Genomic DNA, 19,923 nt, shown 5'->3' on the forward strand with positions numbered 1-19,923 from the left:
TGCTCTAACGCCATCTACTGAGCCTTCTTGCCCGCGTGCACTGCAGATGATAACTATTAACATTTAGCCCTGGACACGCTGGATAGGTCATGTTAACTTTTCAACTGACTAAATGATTTAGACCTTAAAAAATCAGCGAATAAAAAACAACTGTCTAACAAAATGAATAAGTAATTGCATGTTTATAAAAGAATGCCGACTTCTGACTTATCTAAAGTATCTGAGAGATCAGATTTAGTCATTTTCAGATAAAAGTAACAGGGTTATAAAGGACTGACCCACCTGGACAAAGGGAGGGATAATTATGTTAAAATGCTGTTTGTCGACTACAGTTCAGCATTTAACACCATCATCCCCTCCCTACTCACTACTAAGTTGGAGGATCTAGGACTGCATACATCCCTGTGCGACTGGATCTCCAACTTCCTAACAGACAGACCACAATCAGTACGGGTGGGCAACTGCCTCATCCACCCTCACCCTCAGCACTGGAGCTCCTCAGGGTTGTGTCCTAAGCCCCCTGCTCTACTCACTGCACACCTACGACTGCGTGGCCACTTCCAGCTCCACCATCATTGTCAAGTTCGCTGACGACACCGTCGTCATGGGCCTGATCTCCGACAATGATGAGAGGGCCTACCTGGAGGAGATTAAACACCTGGAAAACTGGTGCCAGGAAAATAATCTCCTCCTAAATGTCAGTAAAACAAAGGAACTGATCGTGGATTGCAGCAAGAAGCAGGAGCGGCACTACCAACCTGTGAGGATCAGTGGAACCACGGTGGAGAGAGTAGATAGTTTCAGGTACCTTGGAGTTCACATCTTGCAGAACCTGTCCTGGTCCCGCCACACCAACTTCCTGGCAAAGAAGGCTCGTCAGCGTCTTTACCACTTCAGATGCCTAAGAGACTTCAGACTGCCCTCCAAGGTACTGCGGAACTTCTACACCTGCACTATCGAGAGCATCCTCACGGGGAACATCACAGTCTAGTTTGGGAACAGCACCAAGCAGGACAGACAAGCACTCCAGAGTGTGGTGCGTTCAGCAGAGCGCATCAAACATACGGAACTTCCTAACCTGCAGGACATCTATTACAAGCTGTGCCAGACCAAGGCCAGGAGGATTGTGAAGGACCCCACACATCCCAACAATAGGCTCTTCTCTCTGTTGAGGTCAGGGAGGCGCTTTCGCTCCCTGAAGACCAAGACAGAGAGACTGAAGAGGAGCTTCTTCCCACAGGCCATTCGGGCGCTGAATCAGGGAAACTGATAAACTGTGGGGACCACCACCACCATGTAACATAACTGTAAATATGTTCAATTACCACCATGTAACATATAACTGTAAATATGCCATTTACAAGATGGGACTGTACATTCTGTACATTGTGTACATACATATGTGAGTTATACTGCGAGTTATACTGTGTATGACTATGTATGTGACAAATAAACCAAACTTGAAACTTGAAACTAGAGACGTGTGACACCAGATGTCCAGCAGGGGTCACTCTCAGGCCAAAACTGAGATTTTCTGACGCGGCGGGTCTGTTGTGCGAAGTAAATAGAGACTTGGAGTTGGAGTCAAGATATTTTAGAGTGTAATAAATAATATGATTGCCGATAATGTGTAAAACAAACAACCAGGCCGGGTTTGATTAAGTTAGGTTTTAGAAACTGACAGCCATGTCCCCATATTAGCTGCGCGCCTTTAAGTGCGCGCTTACGCTATTATGCACGCACGAGCTTATGTTTACACAAAGCGCTGAGTGGAAGCGGCGCGAGGCGCGGCTAACGTAATCTTAGCTGCCGTCCTCTACTGACACAACACAGCCTGTAAACAGCTCGTCACGACTCTGGGAGGCTGTAATGTAGTTGATTTGACAGGACAACGCTTGGGGAGATTTCGACATTTCTGCTGAGCTGGTATCTAGGTAACTGGTAGTTAGATTCGCTAGCTAGGTTAGCTAAAGCTAGCAGCCTTAGCTTTGACAGACGTCCACTGACAGGATGGACGCAGAAACGACGCGCTGGTTCTGCCTGTGAAGAGGACCCGCGTTTTTGGTGCGAAGACGTGAAAGAGGTCCACATTAACCATGATGAAGAAAAAGAAATTCAAGTTCAGGGTTGATTTTGAACTAGACGAACTCTCCTCGGTTCCGTTTGTCAACGGCGTTCTGTTCTGCAAGGTGCGCCTGCTTGATGGCGGGTTTTCGGAGGAGTCGTCTCGGTAAGAAGAGTACTGTTTACATCTGTTACAGCAGTGACTGGGCTTAAACGGACCAGTTACAGTAGTGACTGGGCTTAAACGGACCACTTCTACTAGCTAGACACCAGCTTACACACTTCGGCTTTGAAATGTGACCAACAAGCTACCATTTTACCCGTTTTAAAGAGCAGTACATTAACGCCCTGTTAGCTTAGTGTGTGTGGACCTTCACGAAAATATTAAGTGGTGTATGTCATTTGATTTACTGTTTAGTTTTGTTAGCTACGTTATGACTTGTAATTCGGTGGTTCATCTCTGCTTGTGCACGACCACGTCCCGACCGACGGGCAGCTCCGTCGTGTCCGGTGTACGTTACCCTACTGAGGCTCCCAGTGGCCTGTTCACGTAGCAAAGAAGGCTGTAAAGTGGGTGAAATACTTGCCCAAATACGTGGTATGTTTATTCACACTTTGAATATGTTTGAATTATATGAAGCCGACGAGTGTGGGCGAAGACGTGTAACAGCTGCCACAGTAATCCCAGGCGTGTACAGGCTTCTCAGACAAGCTTGATGCTCGTCTTCTATCAAGAGTGTACAATAATACTGAAATACTATCTGAAGTTGATCTGTAGACATATCTCTCAGCAGAATTGCTTTAAACCTTTGGTTTTGTCATAAGGCTGCTTAAAGGTGAAAGGTGTTAATTCCCGCAAGCTAAAGCATAAACACGGATCATGATTTGTTACGAGATAACGGGAGCATGTATTCCTCCAGCCATCGGCCGCATGCATCAGTCTGTAGCACATCGACCCTGCCCAACCTGTTGCGTCGATGCTCTGTAAATATGAAAGCTATGAACCTCATCGGTGGGTTGGTTGGCTATCGCAGGCTCTGTTCTGTTCTGTGTAAGCTATGTTGCCGAGATCTCCTATTGGCGCCATTAAACCTTTCCAGAACAGGGATCGCTTTTGAATCCAAATGTCGAGCCTGCATTTGCCCGTCTGTCTGCCGCTGTCCTAGGTGGACACGCGCCTTTTTATGATTTGCTCGTAAATGGACAGGCTGAGGCGAGGCGTAGATTTGGAGTAGCAGTGGACGAAGTTCAAACAGCCGTTTTGAGTACCACACACTCCGTGAGTTGTCCAGATCCTCCCTATCTGTGTGTTGTGTAGGTGGGGAGCCTTGGTCGTCACGTCACTAGAATTAGGCAATATTAAAAATTACGCTTCTCTGTTGGTGTTGGCAGGCCAGCCTATGATGCAACAGACACCCGTGGCAGCTGACGGAATGCGTCGTTGCTAAGGGCAACGTGGGCATGTGATGGAACGTGTCGTTTCTAAGGGTGGAGTTTAGCAGATCTCAGTAGCAGCAGGGGTTTTCAGAATACAGAGCTTAGTGGAAAAGTGTGTGAATAAGTGCTTGCTCAAGTGTGAGTAATAAACTAGTGTAATAGCTTTGGCTGAGTTAAGTCAATTACAGGAATAATTAGGGTCAGCTGTGTGAATGTTTATTTGTAAGGAGTAAACTAATCAGGTTTGGACCTCCCAGTAGAAATCTAAATTACATTGTCCCTTTTAATTAATAAAGTTGTCAATGTGCATTGTCCACCTGCAAACATCCTGTGAATTGGAATACATTTCTACATACTGCAAAATATTATCTGGTAATGGACAATAAGTGTAATAAGTCATTTTCACAGCTCTGGGTAGCACATACACATCATACCAAGCACATACAGAAGAAAAACAGCCACCATATTAAACATGTTGTCTTTAACTATTTAACTATTTAAAAAAATAAAAAAATAAATAATTATATATATATATATATATATATATATATATATATATATATATATATATATATATATATATATATAATTTATTTATTTATTTGCTTTTAATATCTCATTTTAATATCGCATTATTTTAATATCTCAGGTGGGTTATGTTGCTGTGTGTTTCATTAATATGCTAGGATGGTGCTGTAACTGGAGCTTGATCCATTGCTAAGAGTGTAAAAATAGTATCTTAAATTCAAGACTCCAGAGGACTATATAGATCAGAGAACTATCTCATACAGAGACTTGTACCTTTACTCATATTGCTTCTACTAATTGTGTGTGTGTGTGTGTGTGTGTGTGTGTGTGCATGCGTGCGTGCATGGGCGTACGTTGTCTTGCAGACCTCTTAGGTTTCTGGCTCTGCTGAAAATGTAAAATTGGGACTTTTTCAGACATCCATAGAAGGGTCATATAGTTCAGTTATAATGCGCTATATCACAATGTTATATCACATTTCCAGTAGGGTTGAGTTACAGAAAGACAAAAACATTGACTAAAAAGGTTGTACACCATCCAGGTGTGCCCCCCCCCCCCCCCCCCCCCCCACACACACACACACACAGCCTCTGTGTTTTCTAGTGTGTCATTCTTTAATCTGCATGTAATAACATGAACACAATAATATCTTTCACAGCAAACCCGTGCACCTTTGTCATTCTTTCTTCATAAATGCACACTCAGTAGTTTTCAAGCACAAAAGACTTCAGTCACATGACAGACTGAGAGAGTGGCCTGTCAAAATGTAAAGTGACACATTCAGTTCATCCAGAGACCTTAACCCTTAACATACTGAGGCATTGCTCACGAGTCTGTGAGATGGCGTGTTGATCCGCCACTGTTAAGATCCTGAAGGAGACCGCATGTCCCAGTTTGTTTGTGGTTTTTGTTTGTTTATTTTCTCACTTTGGCCAACCCACTCTGTATGCGAGCTCACAGATGAGCCGTGTTTGTGGAGGTAAAGGAGGGTCACTGTCTGAGGCGAGGCTATTACAGAGGAGAGCAACTTAGATCAATGCTCGCAGTGGCTGGCTGAGCTCGCCATGGCAACGGCATATATTCCAAATATGGAAATCAGTCCACAAGCTGTTTGTTTGACACTGACTCTGTGGATGGTTTTTGTCTGTTCTGCATTACCATCTCTTTTTTGATTAATCTCTCCTTATTGTTATTATTTGTGTTGCTTCATTGACCAAATTTGATGTTTTATGAACAGAGTGATGGATCACAGATCTTCACGTGAGCTTCACTGCCTTTCCTAATGTCACACAGAAGTATCGGCTCATCACTCGTTGTATTTGGCCTTACTGCCCTTTCCTAATGTCACATGGAAATATCAGCTCATCACTCATTGTGTTTGGCCTTACTGTCTGACTCAGCATTATTCACTGTTTTTCACGGTGTTTTATTCGCAATGTTTTATAGAGAGAAGTCATGCTCTCCATGAGAACAGTGGTTAGGCCTTGGGTGTGAAAATGGCAAAACTGAGTGTTTGTTTCTGTTGAGAGCTGCTAAACACTGTTGTTTTTGCAGCCGTTACCATGGTCTGTGTCAAAAGCACTAACGAGATCCATGAGAGGCCACTTCATGTGGGTCACAGTGGGCCATGTAGGAACCTAATGATGTCTCTCCTTGATCCAGATCGGTGTGAAGTTGAGTTTGGTGGGCGGTGTTTGTGCGTGTGCGTTCGACTGAGGTTCCATGTGAGGCATGTAGCGCGTCAGTGGTGGTAAGTGAGCCAGGCTGGACTTACTGGAACTGCTGAGATCATGTGCTTACAGTAGACCAGGGGCAGCCACGGCAGCTGAGATCCTGATGGAACCTTTAAACCTTGATATTAAGATCCAATTAGAGTCAATCTCTCTCATTTTAAGGAGCACACTGGCTCATTTTCTGAGACAGTATTAATTAACTGAAGCTCTTGTTCTCAGTATTGGGATTGACTCCAGGTGTCTCTATGAATGCACATGTGGCTGGTTAGGAGCAGTGAAGCCTCACTAATCGAATGCTTTGGATTGGCTGGGATTTGATTAATTGAGAAGTCACTACCAACTTTCTCCATGGTCAGGCTTAAAGGAAGAGGCCTGGGTGACATGTCTAATACCTATTGATTTGTGTGTGTGTGTGTGTGTGTCTTATAGAGAAACTGTCCAGGCTAACTGCGTGCGCTGGAGAAGGAGGTTCTCATTCCCATGTAAGATGAGTGCCAGTGCAGGAACAGGAGTTCTTGACCCTTGTGTTTGTCGTGTTTCTGTCAGAAAGGTACACACACGCATGTACACATACACAAACACGCACACATGCTTGCGCATGCACTTAACTAATCAGCTAACAGTTCTTGCATAGTAAAAGGACAACGATGATTGGCTGGTTTGCTCTGTTACAGGAACTGAAAGGTGGAAAGACTTACGCAAAGGTAAGTGACTTTAATCCCCACTAACATATTCCTCCAGAGAATGCAGTTTGTGTGTTTGTTTGTCATGGATCAAAAACAGAGGAATCTAAAATACTGATGGAACAAAAGGAGCCCAATCGAAGTTAGTATTTAAGTGTTCCTATAAGCAATCCATTTTCACTCAACACATCTGTGTTTTGTTTTGATTTGGTATTTATGCATACCATAACTTTGTTTGGCAGGTTTGTTTCCATCACAGCATTAACAAAAATAAAACAATGCTAGACCAACATATAATTTGAGTAAGCAAGAAATGGCCCAGCCCTGGGGATGTTCTCTGTTAAAGGAGACTGAGAGAAATATCAACTATACACTACACCTGTGAATGCAGTGTATCTGATCAATGTTCCAGTCTGTACAGTAGTGCACTAGAGTGTCTGATCACTGCTGCAGTCTGTATAGTAGTACGCCTGAGTACAGAAGAAACAGCTTTTAAATCTTTTTATCATCACGTTTATGACTAAATGTGATGACATTTTGACAACTCAAGTTGATCATTTACTTTTTTCTTTTGCCTGATTTGTTTAAAGAACAGATTAAACAAGTGATCAGGTTTTCCTGGGTAAGATACACAAATGTAATTCATACTGACGTCATTGTCTGCACCAGTGGCCTATTCCCCGCAGATTAGAGAAAGATATTCTGTGTGAACATTTATCTATAGTCATGTTGATCAGGATGTAAAGGGTAGAAAATTAAGCCAGGTGTGCAGTCTCATTCTGAAAAGCAAAAAAAAAATTAAAATTGTACTCTGGGCTTTTCTCCTCCTCATTATTGTTATTGTTGTTATGATGATGATGATGATGATGTTGATGAAGAGTTTCAAGAACTCTTCCTGAATTTGCCCCCTGCCGTGTTGCCCTGTTGTCAGCTGGGCTTTGCTGATCTGAACCTTGCGGAGTTCGCCGGGTCAGGTAGCACCACCCGTCGCTGTCTGCTAGAGGGCTATGACACCAAGAACACCAGGCAGGACAACTCCATCCTGAAGGTAGCGTACGCCGCAGGCTAGAGCAGGTCATCACTGCCGCTGTTCCCACGGCGCCGGAGATGATGGAGTCTCACCTGCTGCTCATCCTTCCTCATCTCTAACATCAGCAGCATCTAAAAAATAAACTTAAATAAATGTTCTTGTGTAGTAATGTTTGTTTCTTTGTCTTTTGTTGTAGGTAATCATCAGTACTCAGCTTATGTCTGGAGATCCCTGCTTCAAAACGTGAGTTTCTCAGTGCTGTGTAGAACATGTTGTCCCAGATCCTCCATATGGTGGATCACCGCTGCTAGTGTTATAGTGTTCTGTGTGCTGGTTCATAGATTGTTAAGAGAACTTGAAACGTATTTGAATGTGTGTGAAAATGTCTCCAGTTATGGAAAAAATATGAAATCCTGACATCTGTCCATGTGACACCTGTCCACAAAATGCCCTAATTTAAAAAAAAAACACAAAAAACTGAAGAAGCCATAACATTTGTGTTTGGTAAAAGAAGTTACAGCTTAGGTTAGGGTGAGACTCAAGCACGGCAGAATGTAACTATCTTAATACATCCGTTAGTGGAACACCCTCATAAGACAGTATTTTGTGTGTGTGTGTGTGTGTGTGTGTGTGTGTGTGCTGGTGAGAGGTGTGAATGGGAGTTTGGTGGTTCAAAGCTCTACATGCAGATTTGCATACTCTGGAACTCTAAGCAAGCTTGTGCGCCTCCCACCCACATACACATGCACACACACACTCACACAACCTGCTTCTGTCCTAGCGTGGGTTGAAGCAGAGAATGAATCCTTAGCATTCAGCTCTGAGGCTCCTTTCAGAGCAGCCAAATCCAGTTTTATTTCTTTGTGTATGTGGTGTCATTTTTAACTGATTTGATCGGTTCCAGTTTAGTCTACAGCTCTCATATTTTCTTCACAGGATGATAAATGTGGTTGAGAATTGTAGCTTTTCACACTGCTGTGTAAATCTTGTGCATGTCTGTGTGTCTGTGTGTGTGTGTGTCTGTGTACGAATGTGTGGAAGATGTTTTAATCCTGCAACCTTCTCTCTGTATCTGTCTGTCTCTCCCTCTCCTTTGGTGTGGTGGTGGAGAGGTTCTCTAGCCTCTTAACATGTCCTCTTCCCTACATCAGGCCTCCGTCCACTGCCACGGTCATCGGTATCCAGGGTGACACGGAGGTTCTGTTGGAGGAGCGTAGAGGAGGAGACACACAGAAACCCTACCTGGGCCTCGCGGGTGTGTACGCTCTCTGACCGGGGCTGCTGTGTTACCTTTGACCTCTGGTAATAACTCCAAGGTTTGCAGGTGCAGTGTAGGCAGATGGGTGCTGGCTGTTGCGCTGGTGCTTGTGCTGGTCTGTGGTGTGGAAGCGCAGCTGGTGAGGGGATCAGGGTGTGCCAAGGCTCATTACTGATCCACTTTGATCCTCTCCACTCCCCTGCTTCCTAATCCGATGCTACTTGCAGGGAATTTTGTACTAATCCTTCGTCCAAATCAACACGCTCGAACAGAAGAAGTGTTTTTAGATGCTGGGGATACTGCTACTCAGAGCATGCAGAGCATGGATGCTTTTGTTCTCTCTCTCTCTCACTCTCTCCCTCTCTCTGTCTCTACTCCATCTGTCTCCCTCTGACGTGTGACTTCTCCTTTCATGTATTATGTGGCTGCTGTGTGCAGTGGTCTGGGGTGAGGCAGACCCAGCTGTGCGTCTGTGCAGCTGATGCTGTTGTCACTTTTTCCTTCGGCCCTGCCCACCTGTCACTGAGGAGTCATTCGCTCTCCTACGCTGGAACAGAGTGGGGTGTACTCAGGAGCTCTGGGAGAACAGCTGGGTGGGGGCAAGAATCAGGTCGTTTACATCCTCATGAGCCCTGGGTTTTGGAAATTAACTTGAAATAACTGGTTTATTTCAAGTTAATTTCAAAGTCTAGTTTACATGAAAAACCCCATTTTAAATGAAATAAAGTCCACTTTATATGAAATAAAGTTTATTTTTGCAGCCATGCTAAGCACTGCTGGTGATACTCTGCAGGTGGGAAAGAATAAGGAGTATGGAGGCTCAGTCAGACCAAAATAGATTGTGCTAATCTGTATAATTTAAGCAAGAAAAGCATACGTATGCACGACTTTGTTTATCCCCTGTCTCCTGGGAACATGGCCTTGGTTAGGGTCATGACCTCTCTCTCATGAGCCATTTGAGGTCAAAGGGCATTGTGTCCTCCCCAGTTGCTACTGAAACTGAACTGGAGTGGAAGATGTGTGAGATGGTGCTCCAGGGTGGGGAGGGCGTGTCTGATACGAGTCCCCCTGCATCCACAGAAACCGCAGGCAAATGTGCCTCTTTGGCAGAGGAGCTGGGTGCGTGCAGTCACTCCCGCACCTCCAGCTACGCTAGCCAGCAGTCCAAAGTGTCAGGTAGGCTCTGTCTGTCTGTCTGTCTGTCTGTCTGTCTGTCTGTCCATCTTCTCTCCTCCCCCTGCTTTATTTATGAATTCTGTGTGGTGGGGTTGAGTCAAGATCTGAAGCTCGATTATGAATGCTCTAACATCATTTGAACTTTCAAGGCGATTGATGCATGCAGTACTAGTATTTGTGTGTGTGCGCGTGTGTGTGTGTGTGTGCGCGCACGTGCGTGCGTGTGTCTCTCGTGTGCTTTTGCTTTCATTGCCAGCCTGCACCGTCTGAAAATTCAATGCCTTGGACAGCAGTTAGGAGCTGATATCAGGTGTCCTGGTCTGATAATACGACTTCCTCTGGTACTTACTGGAGAGAGACTGCACTCAGACCACATTTGAAGCTCAGATTTCATTACACACATTCTCTCATTAGCCTCCAGCCTTGAAATGGATGCTGTTATCTCCACAAGAGGTGTTACAGTTTTCACCTTGCTGGTTTGGTCATAGATTCAGAGTTAAGAGAGAAGAAGGAACACCATACGTTCATTCAGAATGACACGTGATGGAAAAAGCATGGAGCAGGGTTTCTGTCTCTAAGCTCTTCCTGTGTGATACACACATGACAATCACTGTGTCTGTGCGCACAGACATAACCATCACTGTGTGTGTGTGTGCATTTCTGTGTGTGCATTTCTGTGCGTGCATGTGTGCGCGCATGTGTGCGTGCGTGCGTGCGTGCGTGTTCGTGCGTGTGCGTGCGTGTGTGTGTGTGTGTGTGTGTGTGTGTGTGTGAGACCACCCACACACAGTGATTGTCTTCAATTACTTCAGTCTTCAAGACTTCAGTTACTTGGCAGACATGGGTTATTCAGTTGTGTGTTACATGGTTATTTTATACTGGTGAATGCAGTGATGTGTTACAGGGTTATTGTATACTGGTGAATGTAGTGATGTGTTACTTTCTGCTCATACTGTCATGGTGAACTCGAAATTCCTCTCATGGAGGACCCACAGTTCTTTGCACATTTTAGTATCAAGTTGTAATGATATAAACCTGTTAAGAATTAGATAAGCTAATTAGATTAATTAGTGTGTGTGTGTGTGTGTGCATACATGCCTGTGTGGTGTGGGTATGTGTATGTCTGCGTATGTGTGTATATATGTGAGCGTATGCGTGCATATGTGTGGCCTGTGGTGCGCGCGTGTGCGTGCGTGTGTGCGTACGCGTGTGTCACTGTTTGTGATCTGTGTGTTCAGGCTACAGCACGGGTCACTCACGGTCATCCAGCCTGTCCGAGTTCACCCACCGGCGAAACACATCAGTGGGCAGCACCTCCACAGGCATCGCCAGTATCCCAGAGCCCAGCGAGGAGAACCCCAACGCCACAGCGGCCCCTGCTGGCCCTGCCGGGGTCTGCGCTGCCCTGCCTGAGCACCCCGCCACGCCTGAGCGAGGCTCCAGCAGGTGCTGACTGGCTCTGTGTGTGCTGAGCTCTGATCTCTGCGCTGAGATCTGAACTCTGTGTGGTTCTAGAGTTTTAGCCAAATGGAGCTCAGGGTATCACTGTTTCTCTGTGTTTCTCTTTGGAGGTATGGCTCAGTTTTCAGATATGCTTGAGGTATTGCAGTCTATGTCTAGACCAAAAGTCAACACAGAAATCCAAATGGGTGAAGGAATAGAAAGTGTAATGTGTGCGAGACCTTCCTAATAGTTCCCAGTGCTTCACTTAATAAGTGAAAGATCAGATGTTTCACCCAATCCAAGCACTCCGAATTATACAGCATCAGTCCAAATCCTGCTGCTTTGACTAGTCCTGACTCAAGGGCTCCCCCTTCAGGCACCCGGTGAAACAGGACTCCATGGAGTCTCAGCTGAAGCGGGTGGATGCCACGCGGGTGGATGCTGACGACGTGGTGGAGAAGATCCTGCAGAGCCAGGACTTCACCCATAGCCTACTCGACTCCAGCACTGAAGGTAACTATGGCAACACCTCTGAGCCTCGCCCATGCCTTCCACTGATAAATATTCATATAACCATTTAAATGACCAGCAATCCCACACTTATTGAAATGTTATATTTTTCTCTAACATCCTGAATTTCTCTGCTACTTTCTTAGCATTTATTGTTTGGTACTGTACTGTACTAGGATGTATTCTATGAGTAGATGACAGCACGTTTGTAAGTCGCTCTGAATAAGAGTGTCTGCTAAATGCTAAAGATAGGTGTGTGGTGTGTTTCAGAAGAGGGTCTGCGCCTGTTTGTCGGCCCTGGAGGTAGCACGGCCCTGGGCAGCCATCATCTCCCGGCCAGGTAGGATGCCACAGCACACACCTTCAGCTCTGCACAGCCCACCACAGGAAATACAATTGCTTCCATAAAACTACCTGCTTGAGGCCTTCTTGAGTTGTATAGGTGTAGTCAGTCTTACCTGTGCAGGGCTGGTGTGACTGTAGGTTGTTATTCCAAGCAGAAACCACACCTGAGAGAGAGACTAACATTGTAGAGACTCACCTGGTAGAGTCACACCTGATAGAAGCTCACCTGACAGAGCCACACCTGAGACTCACCTGATAGAGACTGGCTGAGACTGGCTGATACTGGCTGATATTGGAATCAGGTGCAGCTGCTGTTTGGTTGGACTGAGCCTCTGCACTCACATGGGCCCTCTGCTGAGGAGACTGAGCAGTCCTATGTTGTAATGTTAAACTTTGAGAAACATCATTTTAGTGTGTCTACATGGAACACATGCTCAGAGGGTTTTCTCTGATACCGGTTGGAGGAGAAAAGATAAACAAACACACTGCGTTTTCAACACTGTTCTTTAGACAGGTGAAGTGATCGGTGTTCAGTGTTCAGCACTGTGAGTCCCCTGATCCAGGATCAGTGTTGGTGCCTGCCCCGAGGCTTTCCATGAGGACATGCTCCAGTTTCCCTGTCTTTCAGCCTGAATTTCTGCTCTTCTGCAGGGTTGGTGCAGGCGCCTACGAACAGGTGGTCATCAAGCGCTAGAGTGGCACGGTGCCTGCCGGAGACGTGGCACCAGCCGCAGTGCTGAGGGAACGACACACGTGCTCCCCAACCTCTGTGTGCGTCACCCTGCCAGCCTCGCCACTACTGGAGCCTGAACTGAACAGTGCCCTCTGCTGGCATCGCAGAGATATGGCCTGCTCTGGGGCGAGGGGTTATTTATATGGCTGTGAGAATCAATGAGGTTATGTTTCGAATTTCAGTTCTCTTTGCTTTCTTTTTTTGAGTCAGCCATGTAACATTAAAATGAAGGGGGAAACCTGGATATGCATAATGGGACCGAAAACAATTTGTATTGTGTTTGAGTTTTTTTCATGTTCATTTTGAAGTAATTCATCTGTTGAGTAGGGGTTCATACCATTGTGAAAGATGTATCTGTCTCATATTCACATCTCGTGTGTGTGTGTGTGCGCGTGTGCGTGTGTGTGTGCGTGTGTGCAAGCAAGCAATCTTTTAAATAAAAGATGTGGGAAATAATATTCAGCATGTAGCGCTTAAACCTAAAACAGTTATAGGGAACTGTAAGAGTTGTAGAAATTTTAGGATTGGCTCAGAGTCTCTAGAAGCATTCATATCCTCTGATATGACATTAGTTCTCCGACCAGATTAAAGAAAATATGTTGTAAGCTGCAGCTGCTGCTTTTCGTTTGGTTTTAAACTTTCTCAGTAGAGCTTTTATATGGGGCCAAATTCAAGCTGCTACGTAACTGCCGATGACTTAGCCGTGTACGGACGGACTCTCACCACCTAGTTGTTGTCTAGGACGTACTGTGGCTGAAATGCTCTTTTTACTGACCACAGATGGAAGGTTCATAGGAAAGCACACCTATGATCCCTCGTTGGTTTTAATAGTGGTGTGTAGTTATGAACCCTCGTTCTTTTCATAGTAGTTTGTAGTGATGAACCCCTCATTCGTTATAGTTTTGGTTTACAGTTGTTGTAAAAACTGTCTGCAGCTCCATTTAGTCTGAGGTACTACCGAGATGGAGTCCTGGACCTGATGTACACTTCCTTTCCTCTACCCCTAGCCCTAACCCCCAACCCTAGCTGAGTCTGCTTCCTTTCTTCTCTGTACCCAACATTTCCAGTGGTCCTACACTGTGCTTCTACTGCAGTAACATGCTGACTTTAGACGTAACAAACACTACGAAATGTCTACCTATGCTTTTGTGCACACTATTTGATGTTTATCTTAATATATCACTGAAGCTATTTTTGATGACTTTGATGAAATTATAGTAAAAGTCTGTTTCTAGTCTGCTGGTATGATGTTGAACCACGTTCTCTGGTTTTATTTATGTGCCAGTAACTTTACAAAAGCCATGTTTTAGAGGTCTCACTTGCCTCTTTGTGTTGTGCATTTTTTTAACTGAGTGTGGGTGTGTGGGTGTGCATATGCACTGTATAATCTTTGGTAGCTTTGTTTAAGAGTTAAACTCTGGCTAGAAAGATGTATTATGTAGAGCTTGATGTAAAGTCTAAAAACATGGGTCTTGGATGTCATCAAATCCATCTACACTGTCTGTTAACTGTAAGGTGCCATCTCATCAGAAGCTTGTTTTTCCAGACTTGATTTTTATCCAGGGCCCTACACTATCACGAGACATCACAGGGACATCCCTAAATTTAGTTATGCATCTCAGGTTTTTCATCCATTATTATTGTTAATGTGGCTGCACAAACTTAAAATATTCACACAGAAACTGAATATCAAAATATTAACAATTTATCAAGTCAATACTTTTCCTGAGAAAACTCAAACTCTGACCTTTTCTATACTTTAACCTACACCGGAAGTAGATGCTCTCCTGTCTTGTGTATTCTGCAACTCCAAGAACTTTAGCAAACCTAAGAAGCACCAGGTCTTCTTAGGACAGCGTTTCATCCACAGTTCTGCAGTTACACAGGAGAACGTCCGGCCATACTCCACAATTCATAGTAATCCTGAGTGTTTAGATTCTGGTACTTTTCATGTTGTAGCAAACAGCATGATGGTTTTCTCTCTTCTGTGAAGCTTTTGGTCCCTGTACTGTATGATATCTGATGTAAGTGACGTTGCTTTTGACTGTCCTGCAATGTTTTGACGTTCTACCACTTGACTAATTGTGGTCTCCATGCTATAATTTATTATAATGCTGATGACTTGTATTCCATGCAACATTAAATAGACCCAGTACATCTCAAAACCACACAGCAAGACTTCTGATTCTGTTTTTAATACAATGGCATTCTTGAGAATATCAAGTGGTGTTTATGTGAGAAACCTTATCCTAAATTGGACAACAGAACATATATCAAAATGCAAAACGAGAAAAGGTCTTTATCAAAACAAAATTGCAGGGCAGCTTTGATGGCTACCATCATCGGTTTGTCTCTTAATCCAGCCTAAATATCCAAGACGTCACCCAAGATCGGCATCCCAATCCTCCGTTATGTTGCGTTTCTCAAGCCTGAATGCAAACTCTCTCCCACATTCTTCCTCCTGCTCCTCCTCTTCATTCTCCTCATCCTCATCAGGCAGAACTATAGCCCCTCCATCGGTGTCAAGCTGCACCCACGAGCCCGCCAGCAGAGCCTCCCGGAGGTGCTGCACGTCCACACACAGGGCTTGCACTCTGGGGCTGGCCCACACGTCCAGGAGGGGCACACGCACAGACCTGCCACACCTGTACACCCCCTGACCCTCTGCCGACCCCGAGCCGCAGATGTCAGAGGTCAAGTCAGACCGTGCTCCATCCCTTTCCTCCCGCCATCGTCGTCTGAGGCTCTCTGCACTGTAGAGCACCTCGCTAACCAGGGTCCTGTGGAACACTTTGTTGTCTTGCAGGCTTGGGTAAACCACCTTGTACAGCTAACAGGCAGAGACATGGGAGAATGATTACACTTCAGTAACCACAACAACAATATTAGTATTAATGAAAGATTTCCAGACTGACACCAGCCTCACATTTATTCTTACACCAGTCCAATTAGAAATGCAAATTTAAGTGTTATGTGTCCCCAGGCCACAGTAGGCACATACCAGTCGATACACCTGGGGAACCAGGTATGTATTGTTCACAGGTGCATTTAATTCAGTATCTCTTTGAAACACTGCGATCTGGGAGCAGAAACCAACATCTCTGTCCTGAGCTTCACCAACTCCAGTGAACTCCACGGAGTAGCCATACTTCCAACAGATTCCAAGCGCCCTAAGGGAGAAGTATGCGATGACTGGCAAGAATCTGTGTTCAAAACACTGAAACTAGAGGTTTATAACCACAGCTGACCAGGTGCTAAACTGCGCTCTGGTCCACTCAAATTTGTGGTCCTTGTGTCTGAAGCCGGTTAGTCCTGGCAGTACAGGGTTGAACTCGGCGTTTGGAGTGCTGATGATAACAGCGTGGGGGACCATATATCCAAACACACCATCTGAAAACTTCTCCACGTCCCCAGGATCCAAGTGCTCGATTCTGGAAGACAGGACACAACGGGGAACAGAAGGATGTTTCGATACAGCACTACCAGACTGTGGGCTGCAATGTGTAATGCATCTTCTGAACACACTCACAGTTCAATACACGTTACAAGGTCGAAGCCCTTGGTGCAGGGCTCTTTTTCCATGACGGAGCCGTGGTACAGCTCGATGGTCAAGGGCCTGTCACCTGGCACCAGGTAGTCACTGGAGAGTGGGGCCAGCGCGTGCCTGACAGCAACACACATTACCATGACAACAACCAGGTTCAGCGTTACACCGGATGCAATGTGCAGGGATACATCGCCAAGCTCATGATTATAGACTTTAGGAAGGGATTTTGGATCAGCTGTATTTCGCTCAGATCACTACAAGCAAAGACCAACTTTCTTCGTTGAATGGCGGCGCAGTCGATGTCCACTCCTGCGAGTAATTCTACCCCGTGGCGATGGACCTTGAGGGTCGTCAGCAGTCTGCAGTCTGCACAGCCCACATCCAGCACCTGCGGAGCCACGAGGACAGCCGTGAGGACGCGCACCACAGCAGCTAACGTGCCGAAACCACCGCGCTAGAGCACTACCTTTCTGGGTGCGAACCTTTTAACAAACTCGATTACAAACTGGTGTCTCTGCTTGTACAGGGGAGGAGAAAACAGATTACTCATTGTCGTTTTTTGACAGACTACTATCTACGTCTCAACTTCCCGCCACCCGTCCAGAAGTGCCAAGTTTTGACTTCAGATTCGCGGTGGTATGTGAGTTCAATGACGCCGTGGCGCCCCCTTGTGGTGGGAAAGTTTTTTTTTTTTTTTTTTTACTTTAATTTTAATCAAATAATTTTGCACGAAGCGTATTTTGTATAAATTTCTATACATTTTACATATTTTACAAATAATTATTTTTGGTAAAATGTATTTTATTTAATTTTAAGGACAGTCTACCCTGGTTATGGCATACGCTGTGCTTTTTTCTATTAAAGCCGCGCATGTCTCGTCATGCGCTTGGCAGTATTGAAAGCTGCCATTGGTTGAAACCTTTGGCTCTTGGTCCAATCCGGTGAGCGCTCTATGCCTCCGTGGCCGTATTTCTTCTGCGGAGTCTGCGCTGATGTGTTATAAAGCAGCGCTAGCTAGCTAGCTAGCCTACACAGCATAAGTTGTCGTTCACAGTTTAAACAGTTCCCAACTTGGCTTAGTAACGTGTGTTCCTCGTTTTGATGAACCATGCCTTATTATCAGACTTGGGAAGAGTTTGCCAGAGCGGCAGAAAAGCTGTATTTGACGGATCCTCTGAAGGTAACCAGGATTAGCTCGCCGACTGTTAGCATTAGCCTCCGCGTGCTGGAGCCTTCTGGAGCGCGTTACAGCGTCGCGTGCGGTGACGTGTGGTGTGTATATGGCCTGCGGTGCAGTATTTCAAACCGGGGATTTGGTCAGCCTGGGCTTGAGTAAACTCGTTTACGTATTTAGTCTTTTGTGAAGGACGTGGCAGGTAATAGCGATGCTACCAGCTGTTCCGCATTAAGCGAGAGAGAGGAACACCGTGCTGGTTTGCTGAACACGGTGCACTAAACTTGCGAAAGGCGTTAACATCGGTGCACGACGCATGTTGAGAAATGAGTACCACAGCAAGGGTTTGACTTCTGTTTGTGCCTGTTTGACTTTCCTTTTAGGTCAGAGTTGTGCTTAAGTATCGACACTGCGACGGCAACCTCTGTATGAAAGTCACAGACGACGTTGTGGTAAGTTTTTCTCTTCTGATGAACTCGTGTGTTGCCCGTTGGCGCTTTGATCAACATCTGGATTGTTCCTGGTCTCAGTGTTTGCAGTACAAGACCGATCAGGCACAAGATGTGAAGAAGATTGAGAAGTTGCACGGAAAATTGATGAGATTGATGGTCTCCAAAGAGTCCCATAGTGTTGCGATGGAAACGGACTGAAGGTTCTTCACAGACCGAGTCAATTCGGACAGCAGTGTCTCTGCTTCTCTGAAGCTAATTTGAAGAGCATGGAATTTAAGGGTGTGTTGAGGAGACGGAAAGAAAAAATGTTCAGTTGCACGCAGCAGTCTTCTCATGAAGATCAGGTATTTATTTACTGTTTCAGGTGGACTTAAAGATGGACCATGGTCTCCCTTGTGAGTTTTTTAATGTGGTCGAGTGACCTGCTTGCTATTGGAGCACTTGGTCACAGATTGTTGACATAACAGCAGGTTTTTTTTTTTTTTTTTTTTTAAATGTTTTTTTTAATTTCTTTTTTTTATTAAAACCTGTAGCAGTGACTAACTCTGGTTCTGGAGATCTACTGCCCTGCAGAGTAGTTCCTGCATTATTCACACACCCTATCCAGTTGAGACCTTCAGTGAGATCTGGAGGTTGATCCTGTTGAAACCAAATCCTGTAGAACAGCTGTAGAGTAAGGAACCCTTTCTCTGTACCCTGAGTCAGCCCAACATCCTACATGGATCTTGGAGTCTCAGTTGTTGCATTGAACTGAAATAAATGCTCCTGTTTTTGTGATCTGAAACTTTTAATGTGTGAGTTGGGAAGTTTTCCTCCTGATCTCGTTCCTCTGTGGTGTTTTTACTTGATATCTGTTAACACCTTGTTCAGTTCCGCGAGCTGTGGAAACTCATTTCTATCCCCAAAAAAGTACGGCAACTATTGTTTCTTTAAGTGAATTGCTGTTTTGTGATTTCAATCCATTTCAAGATGCTAAGAATTTAAGTTACTGTATCATTATGTTGAGACTGAGATTATCTTGAAATGCCGAGCAATTTTTTTAATATATATATATATATATATATATATATATATATATATATATATATATATATATATATATATATATATATATATATATAATATGAGAGAGAATTTGTGAGGGTGTTAGTACCACAGCATAAGTCATAATTAAGGTATTTAATAACTGAGAAACTCACTTTTTGACAGGCAAGTCCTTTTGACAAGACATTTGGAGCTTCTTGGATATGTGCGGGTCTAAAATAGGTGTATGTAATAATCTGGTAACGTGGTGTGTACAGTACAGCAGGGGCTCACTTCCTTGCAGACTTCAATGTTTCCATGCTCCCTTTGAGTGGCTGTGGCAGAACTGCAGGCTTGTTACAGAGGTAAATTTAGGAACTGGTGCACCACAACATTTCTCACATCTACCCACCTTTATCATTCAACATAAACCATAAAAACCTCTGCTAGTGTGAGACCCTACCACATCTACAAAGCTAACACTAGAAGACCTGGGCTATTGTTAGGTGTGTTTTTGTTCAGAAATATCTGTATTTAGTAGCTGATTATCTTTGTATAGTGGTGTCAGTTTGGATAATTACAGCTTTATCATGCAGATGGAAATTTACAGAAATTACTGTAAATACCATTTTGAAAGTAAGCAAGCTAAAGTCTACAGAAACGAAAGCATATTATCTAAACGTGTCGTCCAATTCACGTCAACGGTACAGTATTACTTAACGCACTTTTTCACTAAAAGAATCTGATCACATCTAGCAATGGGCACATGCATACTCCTAACTCGTAA

At 44.7% G+C, this 19,923-nt stretch overlaps 3 protein-coding genes across 5 annotated transcripts; 2 read left to right on the top strand and 1 right to left on the bottom strand.

Annotated features, from left to right (window-relative positions):
• Positions 1 to 1,656: 1,656 nt before the first annotated feature.
• Positions 1,657 to 15,110, top strand: fam102bb (family with sequence similarity 102 member Bb). Of its 3 annotated transcripts, none has more exons than XM_027030622.3 (11): positions 1,661 to 2,230; positions 6,192 to 6,312; positions 6,437 to 6,466; positions 7,377 to 7,493; positions 7,672 to 7,718; positions 8,627 to 8,730; positions 9,814 to 9,909; positions 11,148 to 11,355; positions 11,729 to 11,865; positions 12,133 to 12,202; positions 12,859 to 15,110. In XM_027030622.3, the coding sequence occupies exons 1-11, from the start codon at positions 2,097 to 2,099 to the stop codon at positions 12,899 to 12,901; spliced, it is 1,107 nt and encodes a 368-aa protein (XP_026886423.2). In that variant the 5' UTR covers positions 1,661 to 2,096; the 3' UTR covers positions 12,902 to 15,110. The 3 variants fall into 3 exon arrangements, with proteins under 3 accessions (XP_026886425.2, XP_026886423.2, XP_081573960.1); XM_081717834.1 differs by lacking the exon at positions 1,661 to 2,230 and adding an exon at positions 4,605 to 5,779; XM_027030624.3 differs by lacking the exon at positions 9,814 to 9,909 and having other exon boundaries at positions 1,657 to 2,230.
• On the bottom strand, positions 14,970 to 17,107 carry henmt1 (HEN methyltransferase 1). Its single transcript, XM_027030626.3, has 6 exons — positions 16,954 to 17,107; positions 16,760 to 16,875; positions 16,470 to 16,604; positions 16,189 to 16,371; positions 15,942 to 16,110; positions 14,970 to 15,770 (listed from the first exon to the last, which is right to left on the bottom strand). Exons 1-6 carry the CDS (start codon positions 17,035 to 17,037, stop codon positions 15,321 to 15,323), a joined length of 1,137 nt encoding a protein of 378 aa, XP_026886427.2. The 5' UTR covers positions 17,038 to 17,107; the 3' UTR covers positions 14,970 to 15,320.
• A 339-nt stretch (positions 17,108 to 17,446) lies between these two features.
• Positions 17,447 to 18,904, top strand: srp9 (signal recognition particle 9). The gene is made up of 3 exons (XM_027030632.3): positions 17,447 to 17,667; positions 18,045 to 18,113; positions 18,192 to 18,904. Exons 1-3 carry the CDS (start codon positions 17,596 to 17,598, stop codon positions 18,309 to 18,311), a joined length of 261 nt encoding a protein of 86 aa, XP_026886433.1. The 5' UTR covers positions 17,447 to 17,595; the 3' UTR covers positions 18,312 to 18,904.
• Positions 18,905 to 19,923: the final 1,019 nt, after the last annotated feature.

The sequence above is a fragment of the Electrophorus electricus genome, chromosome 7 (genome assembly GCF_041902795.1).
Source record: "Electrophorus electricus isolate QZ-2024a chromosome 7, ASM4190279v1, whole genome shotgun sequence".
Lineage (NCBI taxonomy): Eukaryota > Metazoa > Chordata > Actinopteri > Gymnotiformes > Gymnotidae > Electrophorus > Electrophorus electricus.